The sequence below is a fragment of the Lampris incognitus genome, unplaced genomic scaffold (assembly GCF_029633865.1).
Source record: "Lampris incognitus isolate fLamInc1 unplaced genomic scaffold, fLamInc1.hap2 scaffold_258, whole genome shotgun sequence".
NCBI classification, from domain to species: domain Eukaryota; kingdom Metazoa; phylum Chordata; class Actinopteri; order Lampriformes; family Lampridae; genus Lampris; species Lampris incognitus.
In genome coordinates, this window is record NW_026611216.1 from 13,522 (window position 1) to 40,038 (window position 26,517).

Here is a 26,517-nt window from a genome sequence, read left to right on the forward strand (position 1 = left end):
GACTGCGAGGAGAGCATTTTCAAATACTTCAACATCTCTCTCTCATCCACTTATGTTTCGGGCTAATTTTCCAGGAGATTTGGATTATCGGATGGAGCGAGACCGTGAAGGAGGGGGCGGGGGGGGGGGGGCAATACGGGATAAAGCAAAGGAGAGAGTATTCACATTTGATCTTATGTCTCTTAAGAGGCCACAGCTCTTATTTCCGGGTGCTTGGTGGATCAGGACTCACAATGGGTCACTGACCTCTTTCTGGTGGGTCACATTACCGGAGTGTGGAAAAAGATGAGGTATTTGGGGATGGAGAGAGAGAGCGCATCCCTCTTTCTTTCTTTTTTTTTTTACATTGAAAAGCCATATTTTCTCAAAATTATCCAGAGTGATTCTGACAAGTTGCAAGTGTCTAGTGAGTCTTAATCTTACTCGGAAAATGAAGGATCAAAGAGATCCAAGTAGGCAAAATACCAAAATTGCATGACATGTCTTTTCTGTACTTTTCTCCATTTTCTCAGAGGGAAATATATATATATATACACACACACACACACACATATATACACATATATATACATATATATATACACACACACGCACGCACGCACGCACGCACGCACGCACGCACGCACACACACACACACACACACACACACACACACACACACACACACACACACAGATCAGTCAAAACATTAAAACCACTGACAGGTAAGTGAATAACATAGATTATCTCATTACAATGGCACCTGTCAAGGGGTGGGATATATTAGGCAGTAAGTGAACAGTCAGTTCTTGAAGTTAATGTGTTGGAAGCAGGAAAAATGAGCAAGCATAAGGATCTGACAAGGGCCAAACTGTGATGGCTAGATGACTGGGTCAGAGCCTCTCCAAAACGGCAGGTCTTGTGGGGTGTTCCTGGTATGCAGTGGCTGGTTCCTACCAAAAGTGGTCCAACGAAGGACAACCGGTGAACCGATGACAGGGTTATGGGTACCCAAGGCTCACTGATGTGTGTGGGGAACGAAGGCTAGCCCGTCTTGTTTGATCCCACAGAAGAGCTACTGTAGCTCAAATTGCTGAAAAGGTTATTGCTGGCTATGATAGACATGTGTCAGAACACAGTGCATGGCAGCTTGCTGCCTAGCCACAGACCGGTCAGTGTCCATGATGACCCCTGTCCAACACCGAATGCACCTACAATGAGCACATCAGTGTCAGAACTGGACAATGGAGCAATGGAAGAAGGTGGCTTGGTCTGATAAATCACATCTTCTTTTACATCATGTGGAAGGCCAGGTGCATGTGTATCGCTTACCTGGGGAAGAGATGGCACCAGGATGCACTATAGGAAGAAGGCAAGCTAGCGGAGGCAGTGTGATGCTCTGGGCAATGTTCTGCTGGGAAATCTTGGGTCCTGGCATTCAGGTGGATGTTACTTTGACACGTACCATTTACCTTTACATCACTGCAGACCAGGTACACCCGTTCATGGCAATGGTATTCTCTAATAGCAGTGGCCTCTTTCAGCAGGATAATGTGCCCTGCCACAGTGCAAAAATTCTTCAAAAATGGTTTGAGGAACATGACAAAGAGTTCAAGGTGTGTTGCCTTGGCCTCCAAATTCGCCAGATCTTTATCCGATTGAGCATCTATGGGATGTGCTGGAAAAACAAGTCTGATCCATGGAGGTCCCACCTCATAACTTACAGGATCTGCTGCTAACGTCTTGGTGCCAGAACCCATAGGACATCTTCAGAGGTCTTGTGGAGTCCATGCCTTGATGAGTCAGAGCTGTTTTGGTGACACAAGGGGGACTTACATAATATTAGGCAGGTGGTTGTAATGTTTCGGCTGATCAGTGAGACCCAGTCGTCTAGCCATCACAGTTTGGCCCTTGTCAAAGTCGCTCAGATCCTTATGCTTTCCCATTTTTCCTGTTTCCAAAACATCAACTTCAAGAACTGACTGTTCACTTCCTGCCTAATATATCTTACCCCTTGACAGGTGCCATTGTAATGAGATAATCAATGTTATTTGCTTACCTGTCAGTGGTTTTAATGTTTTGGCTGCTAGGTGCGTCTATATATTATACACACACAAGTGCATTATAACTGGAACATACACTCACCGGCCACTTTATTAGGCACACCCGTCCAACTGCTCGTTAACGCAAATTTCTAATCAGCCAATCACATGGCAGCAACTCAATGCATTTAGGCATGTAGACATGGTCAAGACGATCTGCTGCAGTTCAAACCGAGCATCAGAATGGGGAAGAAAGGTGATTTAAGTGACTTTGAACGTGGCATGGTTGTTGGTGCCAGACGGGCTGGTCTGAGTATTTCAGAAACTGCTGATCTACTGGGATTTTCATGCACAACCATCTCTAGGGTTTACAGAGAATGGTCCGAAAAAGAGAAAATATCCAGTGAGCGGCAGTTCTGTGGGCGAAAATGCCTTGTTGATGCCAGAGGTCAGAGGAGAATGGCCAGACTGGTTCGAGCTGATAGAAAGGCAACAGTAACTCAAATAACAACTCATTACAACCGAGGTATGCAGAAGAGCATCTCTGAACGCACACCACGTCGAACCTTGAGGCAGATGGGCTACAGCAGCAGAAGACCACACCGGGTGCCACTCCTGTCAGCTAAGATCAGGAAACTGAGGCTACAATTCGCACAGGCTCACCAAAATTGGACAATAGAAGATTGGAAAAACGTTGCCTGGTCTGAGGAGTCTCTATTTCTGCTGCGACATTCGGGTGGTAGGGTCAGAATTTGGCGTCAACAACATGAAAGCATGGATCCATCCTGCCTTGTATCAACGGTTCAGGCTGGTGGTGGTCTTGTAATGGTGTGGGGGATATTTTCTTGGCACACTTTGGGCCCCTTAGTACCAATTGAGCATCGTGTCAACGCCACAGCCTACCTGAGTATTGTTGCTGACCATGTCCATCCCTTTATGACCACAGTGTTCCCATCTTCTGATGGCTACTTCCAGCAGGATAACGCGCCATGTCATAAAGCTCGAATCATCTCAGACTGGTTTCTTGAACATGACAATGAGTTCACTGTACTCAAATGGCCTCCACAGTCACCAGATCTCAATCCAATAGAGCACCTTTGGGATGTGGTGGACCGGGAGATTCGCATCATGGATGTGCAGCCGACAAATCTGCAGCAACTGCGTGATGCTATCATGTCAATATGGACCAAACTCTTTGAGGAATGTTTCCAGTACCTTGTTGAATCTATGCCACGAAGGATTAAGGCAGTTCTGAAGGCAAAAGGGGGTCCAACCCCGGTACTAGCAAGGTGTACCTAATAAAGTGGCCAGTGAGTGTATGTGCATTCTGTATTTGGAATAAGTTGCAGTATTAGCCTTGATTTTTTTGATATTATTCTTGGTTATAATTACGGCATCAAATATAATGGCTTGTGAATCCAGTGTATAACAACAGATTATTGAAAATGTATATAATTAAGGATAAAGAGAACACATCAGGCATGATGGATAGGGTCATTGTTTCAAAACGAAAGGAGAAACTGCTTCTTCCGTGTCAATATGACTGGCTGGCTGAATGACTCCTTTCAAGATTATACCACTTTTTCTAGTTTTCTATGATCCTCTCAAGGTAAAAAAAAAAAGTCAATTCTCAGCAGGAGCTATCATATCGTCTCAACTCTCTTTTGTCCTTGGACTATACCATTTCAACTCTGTATTTTATCAGATATGGTCGGCCCTGAGAAAAGTGAACTTATCTGAGCAGCCTGATATGACTTTCATTATGCAATATCACCCGTACCATCTGATATTCATCATATATTTTTTGTCATCACTGTGTGGACAAGTGCCTCCGATAAAGGGGTGTTACATAGAGTTTCATCAGACTCAGGGCTAGACGGCAAACATATATGGTGACTAGTAATGGTAATTATTGTCTCAAATATAAAAAGAAAGACAGCATGAGGGAGTAACACAGAAACAATTAAAGCGGCTATAGACAACTTTTCAACTTTCACCCTAAGCATTTCCAAGTGTTTTTATTGTTGCAAGATTTAACATGGATAAAGGTCAACGACATGCACAGAATTGTCAGCAAACTTTCACCTGCACCTACCAGCAAACAGGTGAAAAGTTTCAAGTTGTACATATCAAGTTACATCCGTCCGTCTGTCCGAATCATCCTCATAATTTTGGACGTAACTTAATATGTACAACTTGAAACTTTTCACCCATTTGCTGGTAGGGGCAGGTGAAAGTTTGTCGACAATTCTGTGCATGTCGTTGACATTTATCCATGGTAAATCTTGCAGGCATCACGAAAAATGTGCCATTGTCAATAGCACACGCCAACAAACAGGAAACTGGTATGACCGCTGCAGTAGAAACCGGAAGTCAGTGGACTACAGTTATGCACGGTCGATTGTTCTTTTTGTTTGCTTTTGTACAGTTCTAGTTACACACTGTCTCTCTACCTCCCTACACTCGTATTTTGAGTGTAATTCATTTGACAAAAAAGAAACGCACAAAAATGAATTTGATTGATAGCTATGCTATCGCGATAATATCGGTATCAGAATTCTTTTGGCTACGATAATCGTGTAGTGAAAATCGGATATCATGGCAGCCAACTAATCAACCAATCAGTCAATCAATCAAACTTACAATGTCCTTAATGTACTTATTCAAAATATTGGCCTCAACCCCGACCAGCTGTTTTGTCGCCTCTCTTACCTTTCTTTACAGGTGATCTAGAGAGCGGTATAGAGACAAAGATAAAGCAGGACTGGCCACTGAAAAGATTTTTCTCTTGATCGAGAACTTATAGCCACTGTTTACATTATTCAACTGCTATATGTTAGAAAACTGCCCCCCCACGTTATACTAGACATGTATTCAAATCAAGACATGAGGAAATAAACAGCAAAAGTCTGCAAACTCATCATCAGACCTACTACTAATGAACCATTTCCTTTGCTATACATAATGAGATTCATCCATCCATCCATTGTCTTAACTGCTTATCCTGCTCTCAGGGTCACGGGGCTGCTGGAGCCTATTCCAGCAGTCATTGGGCATTAGGTGGGGAGACACCCTGGACAGGCCGCCAGGCCATCACAGGGCCACATTATGAGATCCAAGACTTGAATAAAAATGTATAACTACCTAAGTGTTTATTATTCAGAAACATCTTAATATATAGATTCTGGTCCAAATCTTTGAATGCAGTCTGTTCACTGTAACCACTGTCATTGAGATGACCCATTTGATGACAATACTGGTATAATTTGTGTAATTCGTTAAGCTTGATCAATACGGTTAAAGTACGACTGACATTTGTGTGTTTTTATGTTATTCATCAGCTTCCCCAAGATGGAGAGGGAGCAAAGGAAACGCGAAATATACACGGATAGAGGGGAATAACTGCAAACAAAACAACAGATAGATAAGAGAGTGAGTGAGACAGGAACAGAGTGAAACAGACATGCACACACAGAAGCCGGTGCTAATAATAATAAGATGATGGAACAGAAGAAAACTGCTGGTAAAGCAGAGTTTCGTACTGAAGTAATGGAAGTGCAAAGTTTGTTTCTGGAACTGAGATAGGGAGGATAGTTTATATTGTGCAGGACACTGGTGTCCACACACACACGCACGCACGCACGCACGCACGCACACACACAAAGATAAAATAGGAGTTGTGCTGATTATCTGCTAGGTGCACACAGCAAGAGCCAGAAGAAACCGGAGGGCGAGAGAGGAACAGAGGACAAAGTGCAAGACATAAAGCAAAAGCAAACAGTGAAAGAAAGAGGGAGAGAGAGAGAGAATCTAAGTGAGAAAGACAAAGACATGGAAGATGAAAGAGACAGATGATAAAGGAAAGGGAGAGAAAATTAAATTATGGAAAAAAGGGAAAAAGTCAAACAAGAACAGGGGGAAATAGAGCAATAGACACACTTAAAACAGAATTAATGAGAAAATCATGAAAGATTTCACCAAACAACAGTCAGAAAGAGAGAGACAGAGAGAAAGAGAGAGAGAAAGAGAGATAGATAGAGAGAAAGAGAGAGAGAAAGAGAGATAGATAGAGAGACAGAGAGAGAGAGAGAGACAGAGAGAGAGACAGAGAGACAGAGAGAGAATGAATGAAACTGAACTGAACATTTCTAAAAAAAAAAAAAAAAAAAGTAAAACCAAAAAGTGAAATCTCACAGATGAGTGTCAATCAACAGTGTTGCTTTTCTTAGACTAACTAACAACACAAATAAATATGCATGCACATGCATGTGCACAGACACACACAGATACTACAACTCTGGATCTTCTCTGACTCTGACTCTGTGTGCAAACCATATTTTCTACGTGTCAGATTGAGCGCCGCGATGTATACTACAGAGCAAACATGAAGGCAGATATAAACACACAAGCAAACACACAATAATTTGTATAATGCTGAGACAATTTTTTCAAATTTTGTGGTAGAAATTTTAATTCCCCCATAAAATCCTGATCTTGATGAACTTTCTCCTGAATTAAACAAACCAGATCGCTAGATAAAGTAAAACAGATCAGTGAGGTTTCTTCATGATCACCTTCCCCAGCCGCTGATCTTTTTTTCTCCCTTTTTATCCCCAATTGTACCCATCCAATTACCCCACTCTTCCGAGCCATCCCGGTCATTGTTCCACCCCCTCTCCTGATCTGGGGAGGGCTGCAGACTACCACATGCCTCCTCCGATACATGTGGAGTCACCAGCCGCTTCTTTTCACCTGACAGTGAGGAGTTTTGCCAGGGGGACGTAGTGCATGGGAGGATCACGCTATTCCTCCCAGTGCCCTCTCCCCCCTGAACAGGTGCCCCGACTGACCAGAGGAGACGCTAGTGCAGCGACCAGGACACATACCCACATCCGGCTTCCCACCTGCAGACGTGGCCAATTGTGTCTGTAGGGACGCCCGACCAAGCCGGAGGCAACACGGGGATTCGATCTGGAGATCCCCGTGTTGGTAGGCAACGAAATAGACCGCTACGCTACCCAGACGCCCCAGCCGCTAGTCTTTCAGGACTGGACCTCACCATTTGTTTATTCTCATCTTAATCTCCATCAGCAATAGCAATAGCAATAGAGAGGTCACACACACACACACACACACACACACACACACACACACACACACACACACACACACACACACACACACACACACACACACACACACACACACACGTCTTCTACTCATCTGCCATGGCTCCACCATTCTCTCTGCTTCTCTTCATGTAAGGCTGACTATATGCCATCACATTTACTTGCAAATGAATGAACAAAAATCATTATACTGGATTAACTGGTTTGCTGACTGACACACAGACAGACAGACAGACAGACAGACAGACACAGACAGACAGACTGACTGACAGACAGACTGAATCACTAATGCAAATTCACTGACACTGACAGATGAATTGATTTGCTAAACCGAATGGCTAATGGGCTTAAGGCCAACAGACTGTACGACTGTGGCAGTCTTGGACGTTTATTGTACGTCACAGTAGATGATACGGAAAAAAAGTCAACTGTTAGCCTGATGCCCAAGCTTTTCATTGCCAGCGATGTCTGCTTACACTTCACTGCTGTGCATTTGATAAATAAACCTAAACTTGATGTTGAAACACTCCTCCAGATGCATGCCACCCTGTGACTTGTTCAAATATACAATTTTTTCCCATCACAGTCCCATTTTTCCCATCAAAATTAGCATATATATATATATATATATATATATATATATATATATATATATATATATATATGCAGGTTTTTAAATGTGGGAAAACCTGCTAAAAATAGGTGATTGACTCCTTTCCCATCGCCAGTAGATGAGTATGCCTTTCTGTTTTGTGTGACTGTGAAAACTACAGCAGAAAGCAGCATGGAGGCCAGTGAAAATGTTATGGCGGTTACTTCTTTTTTATATCTGTTACTTACTCAGTCTCTCTCCCAAAGTCAGTGCCAGCTAATTTGGGATGATGTTCAAGTGCTGCTTGGGCGGAGACGGATGGAATGTGTGGCTTCAACAAGCCAGAAAAGGGGCAAAAATCAGCGTATCTACCCGGGTGTCATGTTTTCATCACTACTGATCGGAGCTGATAAATACCCCTGACTACTGTAGAGTCATTTTCCCTGGGAACGAATGCCGGTTGTAGCCTTTCTCACTAGAGACTGAAGTCAGATGTTAGTGGGTGTCAGTGGGTTTTTTGTCTAGTGGGAAAGAGGCTATACAGATGGCAAAAAAAAAAAAAAAAACAGCTTTATAACCATGTATTTTCCTTCTTTTTCCTCTCTCTCTGTCTCTCTTTCCTGTCTCTCTCTTTACAGTCCTCCTCTGTGTCCTCTGCCTGCTGGCAGCGCTACTCCCTTCCGCCTCCTCCTGTCCTCCGCTATGTGTCTGCTCCACAGACAGCCCGGTGGTGGACTGCGGGGGCCGTGGGCTCTCCTCCCTGCCTCCTCTGCATCTCCTGCCGCAGGGGAGCCGCTCCCTGCTGCTGGCCAACAACAAGCTCTCCTCGCTGGGAGCAACCGCCTTTGCTAACCTCTCCTCTCTGGAGGTTGGTGGGACCCGTCCCATCCGTTGTTGTTCAGTGAAATGGTTCCTCCGCCCCTTGTTGACCGATGCTAGATAGCCGTGCACTGTTCAGTGCCATGCGCTGCATGATGCATGTGCTGTCCCTGCAAGTTTCATTTCCCTCAGGGCAATTAATGGTTTTGTATCTCCAATTGCTGAAACAGCAGACAATGCCTGATGAAAAGTTCAGAAAAGGCATTCAAAGTTAATTAAGTAAAGTTACACGGTCACTGTAAGGAGACGGGGGTATCGGTTACCTATTGTCAGAGCATAATGGCTCACACCTTGCACTGAAGCACTCATTGCTTCAGGCTGTTGGTAATATGGTAATTTGGGGTTTAAACTATGCTTGCTGCTGTATTTAAGAGTGTGATAAATGATTTCAGTGGCGTGGATGTTATTCTGTATGTCAAGCCTTATTCGAAGACATCAGAGAAAACTGACCAAAGTGTTCCTTGTGTCACGTAGGACTTTTGCCTAAGGATTTTTCTGCCAAGTTGTCAATAATATTGTGATTGAAATGTACAGTAGGTGTTGTAACTGTGCGGTAAACACTCTTTTTTTATACATCTCAGGTACTGGACCTGTCTAATAACTACCTAGACAACTTGCCAGCTGGTTTATTTCGAGACATGTCCAACTTAACAAGACTGACTCTGCACAACAACTCACTAACCAGCCTGGACAGAGACTTGTTTCAGGTAGGGATAAATTATGCTATATTACAGTATACTATATTAAAAGATAATACTTTTATCAACAACACTGACTCAACATGATAACTAATAGGCCTGGGCAGGAACATTTCCCTCCTTCGTAATAGAGTTATATATTAATATATCAGAGTGAGTCTACAGTACAGATAAATATCAAGCCTGCATAGTCAACAAACAAAGCATTCGCTCCATACTAGAGGTAATAAAATAGGTAAATTTGACTTAGAAATCTGTTTGATTGGAGGCACACTTCATCTGATTGAATAATTCCCCAGGCTAGTTGTGAATTATGAAGAAATGGATCGGTTATTATGTGTTTTGGGATGTTTTTCAATTCATCCAATTTTTTATCCTCTGCACTACTTGGAGAATATTTTTTTCTTGGTAACCACCTTGTAAGGCGCTCGTACAATTATGCCCATGAACGCAGAAAAAGAACGAGGTCTCTGAGGCTGACAAAGCCCAAAAGGAACAATTAAAGGAAATATTATCGAAATCGAAACAAGGCCAAGTGCAATATCCAAATCGCAGAAGCTTGAATTGTTTGATAAAGGCAAAATGTGTGAAGAAACACCATTATAAATGAAGTACTGTAATGCTGAAGAGATGCAGAAATGCCCCGGCCTACAAATCTTGGTCTCCAGATGTAAGAAAATATGTTTCTTTGGTACAGACCCCAACAGATGTCACATCATCGTGATTTTAATAGCTTTTTCGGTGAAAATTAAAATTGAGATGCAAAAATTATCAATCCCACTAACCGTGAATCATATTGCAATATCTGTCAAAATAACCGCAATATGACTTTCATATTGTGCAGCTCTAATCAAAACTCAAAACGAGGTCTGGTTAACTTCAGTGGTTACAAGGGAGAAGCTCCTAAAAATGGACACAAAACTCTTGTCTGGGGCGTCCAGGCGTGGCGGTCTATTCCGTTGCCTACCAACACGGGAATCGCTGGTTCAAATCCCCGTGTTACCTCCACCTTGGTTGGCTGTCCCAACAGACACAATTGGCTGTGTCTGCGGGTGGGAATCCAGATGTGGATATGTGTCCTCGTTGCTGCACTAGCGCCTCCTCTGGTCAGTCGGGGCGACTGTTCAGGGGGGAAGGAAATGAGGGGGATAGCGTGATCCTCCCACGCACTACATCCCCCTGGCAAAACTCTTCACTGTCAGGCCAGGTGAAAAGACACAGCTGGCGACTCCACATGTACCGGAGGAGGCATGCGTTAGTTTGCAGTCCTCCCCAGATCGGCAGAGGGGGTGGAGCAATGACCGAGGACGGCTCGGAAGAGTGGGGTAATTGGCCAAGTACAATTTGAGAGAAAAGGGGGGAAAAAAGCCACCCCACCCCAAAAAACAAAACAAAACTTGTCTTGTGATGATGTACTGTGTGTCCTTGTTTCGGAAGGTCGCCGAATCTTTCATCCATTAAAATCACAGGACGGGTAAAGTTCGCAGAGCTCCAACGATGTTTTGAACAGAGGATGCTATATTAAAAACTACGGGGTGGGACCTTGATTTCCTGTAGGGACATGGCCTACCTGAATAGAGAGAACAAGTCCAAAACGTGGCTGGACTGGGACCTGTTCCAGCTGGTAAATTAGTAATAGACCATTTGCACGACACTTTTATCCACTTTCAACCAAGATGAAACAGTCTTTAGGATGAGCTCATGTTACAACTTCGTTGGTCATCCTGAATTATACAACAGACCTGGCGATACAAGCTGGGCACCTTTGTTACAGTAAAAGAGCCTTACAGTGTTAGATAAACGTCAAAGTGTTTTACCACCAAGTGCCCTGAGCAGACAAAAATAAATCAATTGTATGTGAAAAACGTCCAGGTATTTTCACGAGTTGTGTTTTTCCATATTTCAAAACGAAGGGCTTTCGTGTTTCATCCCTCACTACTTATCATTTTCCAATCTTCTGTTACAATGCCGTTTCTATCCTGATGTCATGATGTCATTCAATTTCTGTTATCCCTTCCAACTGTGCTCTCAATTACAGAGACTACATTTTCCTCTTTGTTTCTGTGTTTTATCGTTGTATCATTTTATTCCATGCAAACAACCCTAAACTGTAACTCTTGTCTGTCCGGATTTTTCCATAGGGTTTGGGAGGGCTCCAGAGTCTGGACCTCTCCCTGAACGGTATCTCCTCCGTTCCACTGGGACTACTGGATGAGCTGCAGAGTCTCAGGTAGGTACACACACACACACACACACACACACACACACACACACACACACACACACACACACACACACACACACACACACACACATGCCATCCATACTTGTGGTCTCCGACACTACTGGTTAGCACACCTTGAACCAGTGAGGAGGGGGAGGAGTGAGGAGGGGTGCTGGTTGGTCGCCATGCTTCACTCTTAATGTCAAGGGTTTCACCTTAAGCAACGAAAAGTTGAAAAGAAGATCATTTTCCAGGCAGGTGCCTCTTCTTCAGCTACTGTTGAGCTGACAAAGAGTCTGCTTGAGCCCAAAGCAGGACAAGACTGCATCATCAAAAACACCCGATTTTTCATCTCAGTGGAGACGGAGCGAAAAGAGTCACGTAGCAATGGAGAGATCAGACAAAATCTCTCCCTCGCTCCCTCAAACATTGCCCTTCTTCTTCATCATATTATCTCCCAACTGACAACTTACCGTTCCACCTCAAGCGAGTGTGAAAACTTGTTTTCAGTTTTTATTTATAGATTTTTTTTTCAAATATTTTTGGCAACTTCAGTTTCAAAATTCTCATGGAAATAAGCCTGACAAATAGCAAGTAAAACCAGCTGCAATAGAGACTGGTTAAAATGAAGTTTGAGCACTATTATTATTATCATTATCACCAACTTTACATATTTGCCTCTCCAGGTGGCTGTGTCTAGCAGGTAACAGGCTCAATGGGTTGGAGAGGGCAGCGTTCGAGCCCTTGATCAACCTACAACATCTGGAACTGGGACAGAACCCCTGGGAATGTGACTGCAACCTACGTGACTTCAAGCACTGGATGGAATGGCTGCTGTATCGAGGTGGGTGTTTACTTGTAAGTTTCATTTCACAGGAGCTCGTGCGGGTTGGTGCTTGTTTTGTGTTAAAAGAAAAACAAAGTCACCATTTTCAACATTATGTGGTAGGGATAACACGCTATTAGGAGCCATAATACTGAGCGGTGTTCTGTGCATCTCCGAAACCCCACTGAAATTGTGTTCAGAGAACATTCTGTCAATGTATATACCTTACTCTGTGTTTGCTGCTTTTGTGGGTGGGCTACAATGAAATAGGGTACAATGCATAGGTGGTGCTAGAGCATCAGGTATGGGGAAGCTAAATTTGTGAAACATTAAAGTAAAAAGAAAAAAAAACTGTTTTAAAACAAATAAGCTTACAGTGGCAGTGCGTGGCAAAATTTACTGAGGAAGCCAGTCAGCTTGGCATGGAGATTATATCGCCATATGATGGCGATCATATGGAGATTAAATCTCCATATTATCACATGGAGATACACCGATCAGCCAAAACATTAAAACCACCTGCCTAATATTTTGTAGGTCCCCTTCATGCCACCCAAAACAGCTCTGAATCGTCAGTCATGGATTCCACAAGACCTCTGAAGGTGTCCTGTGGTATCTGGCACCAAGATATTAGTAGAAGATCCTTTTAATCCTTTAGGTTGCGAGGTGAAAACTCCATGGATCAGACTTATCTTTCCAGCACATCCCACAGTTGCTTGACTGAATTGAGATCTGGCTGAAAGAGGCCACTGCCCACCAGGGAATACCACTGCCATGAAGGGGGGTACTTGGTCTGTAACAATGTTTAAGTGGTACATGTCAACGTAACATCCACATGAATGCCAGGACCCAAGATTTCCCACCAGAACATTGCCCAAAGCATCACACTGCCTCCACCAGCTTGCCTTCTTCCCATAGTGCATCCTGGTGCCATCTCTTCCTCAGGTAAACAACGCACACACATCTGACCGTACACATGATGTAAAAAAAAAAAAAAAAGTGATTCATCAGACCAGGCAACCTTCTTCCATTGCTCCATGGTCCAGCTCTGATGCTCATGTGCCCACTGTAGGTGCTTTTGGTGGTGAACAAGGGTCATCACGGGCACTCTGACCAGTCTGCAGCTACACGGCCCCATAGGCAGCAAGCTATGACGCACTGTGTTCTGACACCTGTCAATCATAGCCAGCATTAATTTTTTCAGCAATTTGAGCTACAGTAGCTCTTCTATGGGATCAAACAAGACGGGTTAGCCTTCACACCCCACATGCATCAGTGAGCCTTGGGCACCCATGACCCTGTCGCCGTTTACCGGTTGTCCTTTCTTGGACCACTTTTGGTAGGTACTGAACACTGCATACCAGGAACACCCCACAAGACCTGCCGTTTTGGAGATGCTCTGACCCAGTTGTCTAGCCATCACAATTTGGCCCTTGTTAAAGTCGCTCAGATCCTTATGCTTGCCCATTTTTCCTGCTTCCAACATTTAAAATCAAGATCTGACTGTTCACTTGCTGCCTAATATATCCCACCCCTTGACAGGTGCCACTGTAACGAGATAATCAATGTTATTCACTTACCTGCCAGTGGTTTTAATGTTTTGGCTAATCGGTGTATCATAGTTACTTGCTTTCACAAACCAGAATAAATGAGTGTTGTTACTGGGGTAATCTTTCGCATTTACACTTATATGCTATTCCTCAGGAACCATAGCATTTACAAGGTTTTTGTGGACTACAAAACAAGACAAGGTGTGATATATTTTCTCTCTCCAAATACTGTACAAAAACAGGTGCAAACTTCTCATAGCCATAAGTACTGGTTATTAGTAACAGATGAATTGACATCTCCAACAATGTAACTGCAATCAGCAAGAAACAACGATGCCATTCCCTTTAAAAGATGCATCCACTATCACACATGAGATCTATAGACTAAAAAAATGATGCTATCTCTGAGTTTCTTCTCATCATCTAAAGAATAAACATATAGCTGAAGGTTTTCAGATCCATCCAGTTACGAATAAATATCACTATTAATTTGATATACAGTGGGTTAGGCCTACTGTTCAGTTCAGCTCAAAAGCAAGCTTAGTGAAGGCATTTTTTACGAGAAACCTGAGGTCCCCATCTCCATCCATTCTGCTAACTGGTTCCACCCGCACTACGTGTATCAGGCAGTTGTTTTTTTTTATGACGACAACAGTGATTTGATTGTTGAAAAGCCAGGTTCACCCTGGCCTCCCTTGTTTTTTTGGTTTTTTTTTTAACGATGAATTCATCATTCAATGTTGAGCTTGGTCAAGCCTGGCCTCAGTCTGATTGGCTTTGCTAAGGTAAAGCTGGCACTAGCATTTGACTGACCACTAGACAGTGCAGAAGACATCAACTACACATTGTAATGCCCATAGAGGGGTGCTGTTTCACTTGCTATACCAGCTAAATAAGCAAAAAATGGGAAATGGCAGGCGTCCGTGTAGTGTAGTGTAGTGTAGTGTAGCAGTCTATTCCATTGCCTACAAACACAGGAATCGCTGGTTCGAATCCCTGTGTTGCCTGCGGCTTGGTCAGGTATCCCTACAGACACAATAGGCCGTGTCTGCGGCTGGGAAGCTGGATGTGGGTATGTGTCCTGGTTGCTGCACTAGTACCTCCTCTGATTGGTCAGGGTGCCTGTTCGGGGGGAGGGGGTACTGGGGGGGAATAGCATGATCCTCCCATGCACTACATCCCCCTGGCGAAACTCCTCAATGTCAGGTGAAAAGAAGTGGCTGATGACTCCACATGTATGGGAGGAAGCATGTGCTAGTCTGCAGCCCTCCCCGGATCAGCACAGGGAGTGGAGCAGCAACCAGGACAGCTCAGAAGAGTGGGGTAATTGGCCAGATACAACTAGGGAGAAATAAAACCAGGGAAATAGCAAACCTCAATAAAGACATAGATGTGGGAATAATAAATGTTGTTTTCTTCATCAGAATATATTTACGGGAAGACTAGGCTTCCTTTGGCCTCTGAGAGAAACCGCCTCTGTAACCTTACCTTGCTGAGTGTAAAGACAAATTATTTATATCCCGTTTGAAATGCTCTGCGAACTGACCCGCTGCTGTTTGAATCTTTGGCACTGAATCTTATCTAGTGTAATGTGTCCTTGGGTTCCTTGAAAGGCGCTATACAAAACTAAGTTGTTGTTGTTGCTGAATCGTGACTCAGTTAGGCGCCTCTTCACAGGGGGCAAGGACTTTATTTAATTACACTGCCGGGATAGAAACTCAATTGTGAAAGAAGTGGTATGCCTTTCTGCTCTTACTGGGCAATGATGGAATGACCTGTTTTTGATAGGCTTGTTTCTGTGGCGTTGTCTTTGAGCACAAATTAAGTTGTGTTGTTTTGTTGCTTTTTTTTTCTCATTGCATTGTTTTCCTCTGCAAAGTGTGCACTGCAAAGGACCAGTCCAATTACCAATTTGTTCAGGTCCGAAAGTCTTGCAGCTCATGGTTAATTTAGGTCTGATTACAACTTCACCTCAATTGACTTTTTACTCCTTTGAACCCAAATTATTTGATTTTTTTTTTAATCGTGGCATCAATCCTACATACACACACACACACACACACACACACATATATATATAAATATACTTCATTCATTTACATCGCTCGCTAAACTGAACTGGAATGTTGGGGAAGTTAAATTACTGCCACGATCGCTTAAAAATTAATAAAAGTAAAAGTAGCGATAAAAAGATAAATAACTGACCACATATGCATGTCAGTGGTCCATTCACATGTTGGATGATTCTTTTAATCACAGAGAGATAGATAGATAGATTTTTAGGATTTACATTAAATGTTTTCAGTGAAAATTTTAATAGTTTCGCCCATACTACAATGTGTGAGAAAATGCAAATAACGCTACATACAGCTGTTCCAGTGAATGCCACTGAACACCATGTAAAGACGGCAATTCACAGATTGTCCCCACAATTTTGGCGGTGGTGCAGAGACAAACAGAAGAGTGCTCAGATTAACAGCTGCTAATAGAGTGTTATCCCTAATAAAATATAAAGAGAGCGATAAAGTTGAAAATTATCATTGTTTCCCATAGTTTGGTAAAATGGCGTGGCCTAGTACCATGCTCTTTGACTTCAAACATGGGACAGGAAGAGCTCCGGCATACAGGTGATTTTTGGTTTGGTTTTTCTTCTCGGCGTATTCCGAAGTGGTTTAGAAAAGGTTCATTCGGTTCATGTGAGCGGATTCAATGAGAGGGCAGAGTGTGTGTGCACCCCGCATGACTTCATTACGCTGGATGGAATGAGTCTACCGTGTATGTAGGCATCAGGATTATTCTGCCTCTAATGAGGAGCTGAGTGGTGCTCAGAGAGGGAACGCTTGGTTTATGTCAAGGAATAATGATGGTAGAACAAGACTAGGTTAAAGCCTAGTATATGGCTGGACCGTGTATGGTCAATGTTTGAAATTACGGTCAATTTGTTACAGGGATGGTCAGTGGTAGTGCCTATGATTTGAATTCCTAGATATTAAATGTTCATCTGCAATTTTCTGTAGTAGTACCAGTAATATTTGTTGTTAAAAGTGTTCTGAAGTAGCATATCACATGACATTAAGCTACATGTGAGTGTTACGACCCTCGGTCTGGAGGCCGTAACAGTGAGGTTAAAAAAAAAAAGGTTATAAATGAAGTTGCAAGAACAATACTTTCAACTCATATCTTGGGATGTTTGACTTGAAAAAGTACTTCATTTAGTTGTAAGTATACCTATTCTAATTATCTGTTAACTCCCCCCTCCTCTTTCATTGGTTTCTATCTGGGGATGTCTCTTGTTTTTCTAAGACTCCTGCTGTATTGAGTGTTTTGTCAGAGTGATTGTTATTGGAGGAGCTTTAACTACGTGCTGCTCTCAGTCATGCCTCTCGGTGCACGGAGTGCTGGTTTCTCTCCTACTCTGCTGGACTGTTGCAGTGCATAACCAGATGTGGCAAGAGCAGCAAAATATCCCAGTGTTAGTGTTTCAGTGGTATCCACGAGCAGCAATAAATCCCGCTTGCTGGTGTGGGATAAATGTGGAATGAGCTGGAACCGCTGCGCTGACTAATATTGAAAGAGCAGCGGCCAACAGGGCAAGTCCCACTTCCATGTTTACCAGTGAGGTCATTGGTCGGCCAACCAATCATGTAACTTCAGTCACATTGTTGGTCACCTGATCCAGCGACCCAATCGTGTAACTTGTTATCTCAGTCACCCTAAACATGATCAGCGACAGACATTTGTGGTTGTAGGGCTAGCCGGTCCAACCAAAAAGAGGAGAGGGAGTAGGTATGAATATTAGGTAGGAATTTGTCATTTGTGACGTTGGGCTATACAAATAAAATTGACGAGTAGATCAACAAGGAGAGAAAAAAAAATGTAAAAATTTTTGAGTTGTGGGGTGTCCGGGTAGCATAGCGAATCCCTGTGTTACCTCCGGCTTGGTCAGCCGTCCCTACAGACACAATTGGCCATGTCTGCGGGTGGGAAGCTGGATGTGTCCTGGTTACTGCACTAGCGCCTCTGCTGGTCGGGTCGGGGCATCTGTTCAGGGCGGAGGAGGAACTGGGGGGAATAGTGTGATCCTCCCATGCGCTACGCCCCCCTGGCAAAATACCTCACTGTCAGATGAAAAGAAGCGGCTGGCAAGTCCACATGTATCGGAGCAGGCATGTGGTAGTCTGCAGTGCTCCCCAGATTGGCAGAGGGTGGTAGAGCAATAACCGGGATGGCTCGAAAGAGTGGGGTAATTGGCTGGGTACAACTGGGGAGAAGGGTGAAAAATCCACACAAAAAAAACCAAAAAAAAATTTTTTTGAGTTGTGTCTGGATTTGTGTGTGTGTGTGTGTGTGTGTGTGTGTGTGTGCATGATCCTGAATGGGTGCTATACCCCTGATAAAAATGTGTTATTCATATTACTATACTCACTGTGCATATCGTACACTATGCACATCTCTGTGGGCAGTTAGAGCATCAGTTAGCACAGCTGCTCTTCTCTCCCTTCCGTGTGTGTGAATCTACATTCATCTCCATGCCTCGGGCCTCAGCTGCCCTGCTAATGAAGCATCTCTTCTCTCATCTGGTCTGCTCAGCTCTGTCTCATTTTGTTTTGTTCTGAGTCAGTCTCCTCACTTCTGTTTGGATTCATCCCCTTCTCTGTTGATTCATTCCGTTCCACTTTGTTTGGGCAGCTCGGTGGCCCAGCAGTTAGCACTGTTGCCTCACAGCAAGACAGTCCTGGGTTTGAACCCCAGGCCGTCCCAGGCCCCCTTCCTCCCGCCATCAAAGGACGTGCATGTTAGGTTAACACTCCTGTCTGCGCCCCCGACCAAGGCATGGCGAGAAGAACTGGAGCTGGTCCCCGGGCGCAGCATGGTGGCTGCCCACTGCTCCTAGCCACTTGGCTGCCCACTGTTTCCACCGTGTGTGTTAAGATGGGTTAAATGCAGAGGATGAATTTCCCCACGGGGATTAATAAAGTACAGCCTATCTTATCTTGTGGTTCTGCTTTCTTCCTCTCTGTTCCATTTTGATTCATTGTCCCCGGTCCTGTTTCAGATTTTTACTGTTCAGTCCTGTTCCGATTCACTGTTCGGTTCTGCTTTGATTCTGATTTGATTTTGTTCTGATTCGTTCCCCTTGGGTTTGAATCTATCTTCTCTGTTGTGTTTTGTTCTTTACCGTTTTTGTTCTGTTCTACTCTGCATGAGAGACAAATCTGACACAAAGGAGACACTTAACAGCTTTGTCCTCTTTGCAGTAGAGGAGACTTTTGCAAAGAAAGACATATGGGGTTAATGGGACATACATAGCCCTATTTAAGGCATCCTGAGATTAAAAGAAGTCAGACCAAGCACCGCATAAACGTCAGAGGCTTTGTTACTGCAGCCTGTGTCTGTTTGTGTCAGCACAGTTGTCTGGTTCAATCCACATCAACCATACAAAAGGAGATACCCAGAATACCCCGGAATATCCAGCGAGCACTGCTGGCTGAAGGGAAACCTTTTGTCACATGCTGCGACGAAAGCAACTGGGGGCAAAGACGCCACTTTCCTTCTGTCTTAATGTTACTCCCCTCCTGTATCTCCTTCCATTGGTCTTAGGCTCTATCCAGGGTGAGGATCAATTGTTTCCTGCGCGCTACCTCCAGACAAATATGTGAAGAGACAAATGCAGAGGGTGATGATAACAGAATAGATTACCCGGCCTCCCCCACTCCTACTTCTGGGAATTAATGACTCAGATATTAGTCTCTCTCTCTCTTTCTCTCTCTCTCTCTCTCACACACACACACACACAGAAGTGCACACGCAACTCAGAGGCAAACATTCACATATATTCAACATTTCCCACACATATACACACACACACACACACACACACACACACACACACACACACACACACGTGTGCAGAGACGCTCACACATGCTACAGAGCTCTTCTGTTGCTAAGCATGTCTTTTCATCAATTATGGAAGGATTTAGCTGAGACTATCTCCAACTTAGTGTCGAGGGTATAGCAAAGTGTGTGTGTGTGTGTGTGTGTGTGTGTGGTGATGTATGACTCATCCTAGTGTTGGCACAACCACCTTGCTCCCTCTTTCTCACACATTTAGTTGATTTTGATTTAGTACAGTATCGACATAAATCGTTTTATCTCCCTTTCTCACCTCTTTTCCTCCCTCCTATCCAACCTAATCTCTCTCTCGCTCTCTCTGCCTAGGGGGCAAGGTGGATGCTGTGGAATGCACACTGCCCAAGGACCTGCGGGGGCGGGACATCCGCGGCGTTCCTGTGGAGATGTTCAACTACTGCCTCCAGCTTGAGGATGAGAATGGGGCTGGCAGGAGCGGGGCCTCCCGCTCCGGACCAGGAAGTGGATCGGCAGGCGCCGCCTCCCCGCCCTGCAGCCGGAGCACTCTGGACCCCACCGGCGCTGCCCCCACATCTGACAACGGCAACAGGAATATTGGGGACAAGTCGGACACCCCTTCGAACATGGGGGATGGGGGAGGCGGGGAGCCAGCGGCAGACTGTGTGCGCGCCCGCTACCGGCCCGTGAGCGTGCGGCGTGCCATCGGCACGGTGGTGATTGCTGGTGTGGTGTGCGGCATCGTGTGCATCATGATGGTCGCAGCAGCGGCATACGGCTGCATCTACGCCTCGCTGATGGCAAAGTACCAGAGGGAGCTGAAGAAGAGGCAGCCGCTGATGGGGGACGGCGAGGCAGACGGAGAGGAGAGGGAGGAGAAACAGATCTCCTCTGTGGCCTAGAGGAAGTGACGGAGCGGGTGAGAGGAGGAAAGGATAATCGAGGTCAAGGGGTGAGGGGCCGCGACGGGTGAAAAAAACCGAAAGGGCTCAAAGGGGACAGAGAAGGAGAGACAGTTGTACTGACGCTCCGCCACTCTGTCCGCCTCTCGTACACACATCCCCACCTCGCTCTCACACACCTCTCTCTCTCATCGTCTTTCCGTTTGCTTCTTTCTATCGCTCTATCTCACACTTTCCTAAGTTTCTCTCGCTCTTTCTTAAGACACACACGCACACAAATGTGCATATACTCAAATCATTTCTGTTCTCTTGGTCTCTTTCCCACTTGGACACCATTTCCACTGCAGTATCTGCTACCATCCATCCATCTCTACCACAAGCCACCTACTACTGCTGTTGGCGACGGATGACACCAACACTATGTTGGCAGAGAGAAACAACGACTTCTAAAAACTGTACTTTGCAAAAGTGAAACATGTCCTTCACACTGGTACAGGACATTAACGGTGTACGGTCGGCATTTATACAACTGGACTGATTTTCAGGGACTTAACATAGAGGGTGAGCTGAGCTGCACAGGTAATCATATATGAGTTATTATCATTAATCTTATGAAGCAGTTAAACTCGCACACGTATGTCATTAGCACCTTTTTTTCTTCAACCTTTCCAAAGTCAATCCCCCGCCCCCCTCGCAACTGAGGGACCTAGCCCAGGTTTCCTCAACCCGGCCTGGCATAGCCATCCTCTGATGTCCCCTTGGACCTCCAAGTCCCCTGGAAAACCAACTTTGCTGGAAACTTCGCGGACAACAAACAGGTGTCATCCTCAATATTCTCGCTGAGAATATACGAGTCATAGAAAAATACATTATGATGAAACCATGATGATATAAAATATAAAGCAGTCAGTCTTCATTTTTCTCTTTCTGTCAGATGGACTCCACGGGGTTTTATAACAAATGGTATATATGAATTTACAATGGATGAGGAAACAATGTGGATGGAAGGATCAGATACTGATGGCTGATGACATTTCAAATTCATCAATTTTTTTAGGTGCATCAGTCTTTGGACCAGATCTCTCTCTTTCTCTGGATATTTTTTTGGGGAGGAAAGAAATTGAAATGCAGAGAAAATACACTGGACTCGGACCATGGGATTCAACCTCAAAACAGATGTTTGACAATCGACTATACCGAGATCAAAACAAAGGAACTGAAATCTTAATATGTTTTATTTGTGATTTTCCACTGGGAAGTCAGAATTTCTGATATTTTGCAGACAATGCCTTTATGCTCTGTCACAGAGAATATGCAACAGGCATATACAAAAATGACATCAAGCTGGATCAGTTACACTCCACATCTGTAAGAACAACTGGGAATAATAGTTTAATACTGGGGAAGTTATCCGGGAGGACCACAGGCATTGCTCCAAATAGAAAACGCTTCTGTTGATCAGAAAACACATTTTAAAACCGTATCGCTCCTTCAGCGGTGAAGGTTTGCTACCACGGCATGGGAGAAATAACTCAGAGACCCTTTTCTCCTGACCGGGACAACAACGGCAAAAAGGACTGAAAACCTCAGACTCCTGCACTTTATTTCCCATACTAGTTCCCCCCACCCACCCCTGGCTCCCTCCCTTTCTTCTCCTCTTTTTCAAGATGGCTGCCGCACCAAGAGGGATTTCTGTCGAACTAGGGATTAAAACAGACGCTGCTATTCTCCCCCTCCTCCTGTTCCTCATCCCTTTATCTCGCCATCTATCCCTCCGGCGCTCTTTCTGGGGAGGTTCATGCGCTTCCTCTCGGACATCCACCTCCTTTCTTTCCTTCCTTCTGTCTATACCCCCCCACCCCAGTGTGTCGCTGTTTTTGTTTTTCCTGATGAAAGGACAGTTATATGCAATGAAAGTGCACATGTGAACTTGGGAGACACTTGTCACAGCTGGAGACATTACCGACGCTCTGCTAGCAAGCTAGCTTGTACCTGTCACTTATATACTGAGAACTCAAGTGTTTGGTTACATCTCACGTAATCACAAAATCGAATTTGATGTTTATTTTTCTGCCGCTGTCTTTTGCAAAAAAAAAGAAAAAAAGAAAAAAAAAACCAACAACCTAAAAAAACAAAAATGGAAGTGTAGGAAATGACCTTTTCATTATCCAACAATTAGCATAGTAGAACGCGACCTGTGTCTCCACTGGTGACTGTGTCTCCAAAAACGAGTATAGAAATAGGAAGGTGATGTGTTGTATCCCTACATAACTATTGTCTACTCTCTATTTTTGATTGGCTGGAAAGAACCTTAATACTAATAGTGTGTTATGTTATACCTGGGTATGATGCAAATGAATATCAATATATTAGTCTCAAATATCGTGTTAACCCCAAAATACCCGAAATGTTTTGAAGGAGCTGTTTACTTGTTCTTCTGTATTGATCCATAATGTCCGTCTTCTGTTTTCACTCATGACTTTCGTAGTCAAGTTTTGTTTTTGATTTTGGTATCTCTGTAATGCTTGTTTATTATGTTTTACTTGTTTGTGTTCAGTGGTTGGTTAGTCTCCCGCCCAAGTATAAACAGAGTTTGGTCAGGTTGCAGAAAAGAGTACCATGTGGTTGCAGTACCTTCCTTAATATGATAACATGCTGGGCATTCCTATGGTCATCTAGCGTAGTATCCCTCGTCTTGATGCATGCTCAATAATCCAGGTAAGGAACTCACAGAAAGTTGAATCAGTTCATCTGGATACATCGTTTACTGACAGATACGTTTTATCACTCATCTAATGCCCCTTTTCCACTACATGGTACCGGCTCGACTCGACTCGACTTTTTCGTTTTCCATTACTGGAAAGTACCAGCATTTTGGTCACTGTTACCACTTTTCCGGTACCACCTTTGTCAAGGTTCCAAAAAAAAATTGGAGCGGGTACCAAAATCTATGTAGACCAGCTACACTGAGGGCGTCCTGTTACAATAATGGAAAATGACACTGTGAGTCGAGTCGAGTGGAGTTTAGCTGGTATCATGTAGTGGGAAAGGGGCATAAGTGACCTCTTCAGTCTCAACTGACAACTGACTGCAGGTATCCCCACCCTTATAAACAATACAGTGGCATAACAACCAAAACCAACAATCGGTTTCATATGCAAATTGCTGTGACCATTAACAAGCTACAATGGCCATGTGTACTATTCACAGAGGATTGGGGAATAGTTGCAACCACAGCATTGTAAAATGGTGACAGATGTACTGTTAGCCCCCCCCCCCCCCCGCCCCGGTTCAGGGATTGTCATTCACTCTTCACAGTATCCCTTGTTTTTAATTTCATGTGACTCCTGAAATGGAAAATCTTATTGCACAATACTTGGATTTGGTTCATATGTCACATTTCTGTCCAAATTTTGAAAGAACTTCAAGCAAATAATTATACTAGCTCCCCAAAAACAATTAAGTAAATAAAGGTGTGTTTCCCTCAGATCTGTTTCATCCAATAAAACCCTGAAGGTAGGCCTAGGCATCCTATGTACACCATATGTTACCATCCACGGCACTTTATCTGATTAACTTCTGACAAACATTTTTATCCACCTCAAGCGAGCGTAAAAACCTAAATGCAAATTTTGGAGAGCTCATTCGATATGTAGCATTTCCATCAAGCCATTTTCATTCAGAACGACAAATTCACATACAAACCCTTGGATGGGAACGTGGTTATTGTAAGTAAATATTTAGATGTACTAAGGCTGTCATTATCAGAGTCATCTGACATTAATCTGGTGCAGTTCCACCGCTAGTTAAAAAAAAAAACGCAGGTAAAAGAAACGCTGTCTCATATTTGAGAAATTGCAGCCATAAACCCTATCATAACAAATATCTTTAGGCCAAGTCGGTCAGTTTGATGGCAAATACAGTGAGAAACACATTAACAGGTATATAAACTGTAAGGTGTGATCGTAACCATGAGCTGTACCATGGGACATCACTGGAGACCTGCTACCACTGAAAATACCATGGCCAAACTCTGTCTATTCATGCATCTAGGACAAATTGTCCTCACTCCTTTGTCTGCAGTTCTTGTGTTGTTGGTAGCTAAGTAATTTAGCTAGCTGAATCCTGTCCCTATAGCCTGTGTGTTGAAAGAATAAATTATAGTTTGTTAATTAAAATTACAAGAGCCATGTGACTCAGACCCTGTAACACTACATTACTGAGATATATGTATAAGCTGTACTGTGTACTGATGATGATGATGATGATGATGATAATGATGATGATGATTGAGCATCTCCTGGTAAATTTGCACTGATTGAAATAAAAAACATTGCAAATTTATTTGAAATTTAGGATTTGAGCCAAATCCAGACCAGTGTGGAAGCTTAAAAGACTAACTGGGGTTGAAGGACCGCTTTTCCAAGGTAGCAGGGCAGCAGCCGAACCAGGTTGTTTTTTCAGCCATTCGAAGAAGAAAAAAAAGTGACATCCACTCCTTCAAAAGAGCGGTGTAGTATAAGTAGATGAAGAAAGCTCTTAAGCATCTTCCCTGACCGGCTGTGTTGAAACCTGAAGTGGAAACCATTTGAATGACTCAGCCCTGTTCAGAGCCGTAGTGGATATCATGCTAATGACAACACATGAATACCGGTGTCATTTCTACGGTTTAAGCCTCGCTGTTTGAGTGGGACGTTTCAATTTGTGTCTGACTTCCAAAAAGTCTAGCTTTGTGACACCAAAGGTAAGCATCATTAAATCTAGTCTGACGGGTAGATTGAAATATTAGATGTTGCCCAAGCCCACTAAATTAATTTCAAAACAGTTACAGCAGGACCAAGAACACAGTGCCATGAAGTTATTAGGATTTTTTTAATACCTCTAGCAGCATTAATCTTTTATGGTCTCATTAATCAATTCCCTCTATAGAGAAGGTATGTTTGACTAACGGAGATGACTTCATGACAGGCAAACTGATGGGGAAAGATAGTGTTGTAATTATGTGTGTGTGTGCGTGTATTGTCAATGTACACAAAATGTTATTGTGTTGTTGTGTGTATGCACATCGAGATATTGTGTGGGTTTTTATATGTAGATGTTGTGTGCAAAATTTTGCGTACATATTGTACACACTTGTAGACTGTGTGTGAGTGTATGTGTGCATTTGTGTGTGTTTGTGTAAGTGTGTGTGTGAATTGTCAAATGACGTCCTTAAAACACAAACATTTGCGATTGTAATCTATTCTAAACTGGTAAGGCAGCTAAGTAACTTTCCACAATACCTGGCTGGTAGAGGCAAATAACAGCCACAGAAAAGTCAACTGCAACGCAATTACAATCGCACCATCTGTACCACGTACCTACCATGAAGATTCAATCACCACACCTAATAATAATAATAATAATAATAACAATAATAACAATAATACTACCAATCAATCAATCAATGTCAATGGAGTTTCAAAAAACCTCGACTGTATTGGCTCCAATGGAGAGTTTGAGTGTCACAACAGTCACATGGTGTGAATGCTGTCTCGGAGGCCCTTTTGATCCAGTCTGATCCCATCAAAATGCACACGAATATTGAAGCAATATGGCAAAACAATGACCTTCGTAAGGGAAGAGAAACTAAAAATATCTGCGAGAAACACCGTTCTGGTTCAAATGAAGCTCCAGCTTCTTCCAGTGCTGACTTGGGAAGGAGCGTCAAGCAGTTTGAGTGAACAAGGCACTTCAATGTGAATATTGGGGAGAGAGAGAGAGAGAGAGAGAGAGAGAGAGAGAGAGAGAGAGAGAGAGAGAGAGAGAGAGAGAGAGAGAGAGA

The 26,517-nt window shown here is 43.7% G+C and overlaps 1 protein-coding gene across 1 annotated transcript in view; it reads left to right on the forward strand.

Moving 5' to 3' along the window:
• The window catches only part of LOC130133261 (leucine-rich repeat and transmembrane domain-containing protein 2-like), a gene marked incomplete at its 5' end in the record, with an annotated part of 32,988 nt that extends 12,295 nt beyond the window's left edge, over positions 1-20,693 (forward strand). Inside the window, 5 exons of the mRNA XM_056301967.1 lie at positions 8,382-8,611; positions 9,204-9,329; positions 11,462-11,550; positions 12,231-12,388; positions 20,143-20,693. Of these exons, the coding sequence (XP_056157942.1) occupies positions 8,382-8,611; positions 9,204-9,329; positions 11,462-11,550; positions 12,231-12,388; positions 20,143-20,693 (1,154 nt within the window). The remainder of the gene's footprint in view (positions 1-8,381; positions 8,612-9,203; positions 9,330-11,461; positions 11,551-12,230; positions 12,389-20,142) is intronic.
• Positions 20,694-26,517: the final 5,824 nt, after the last annotated feature.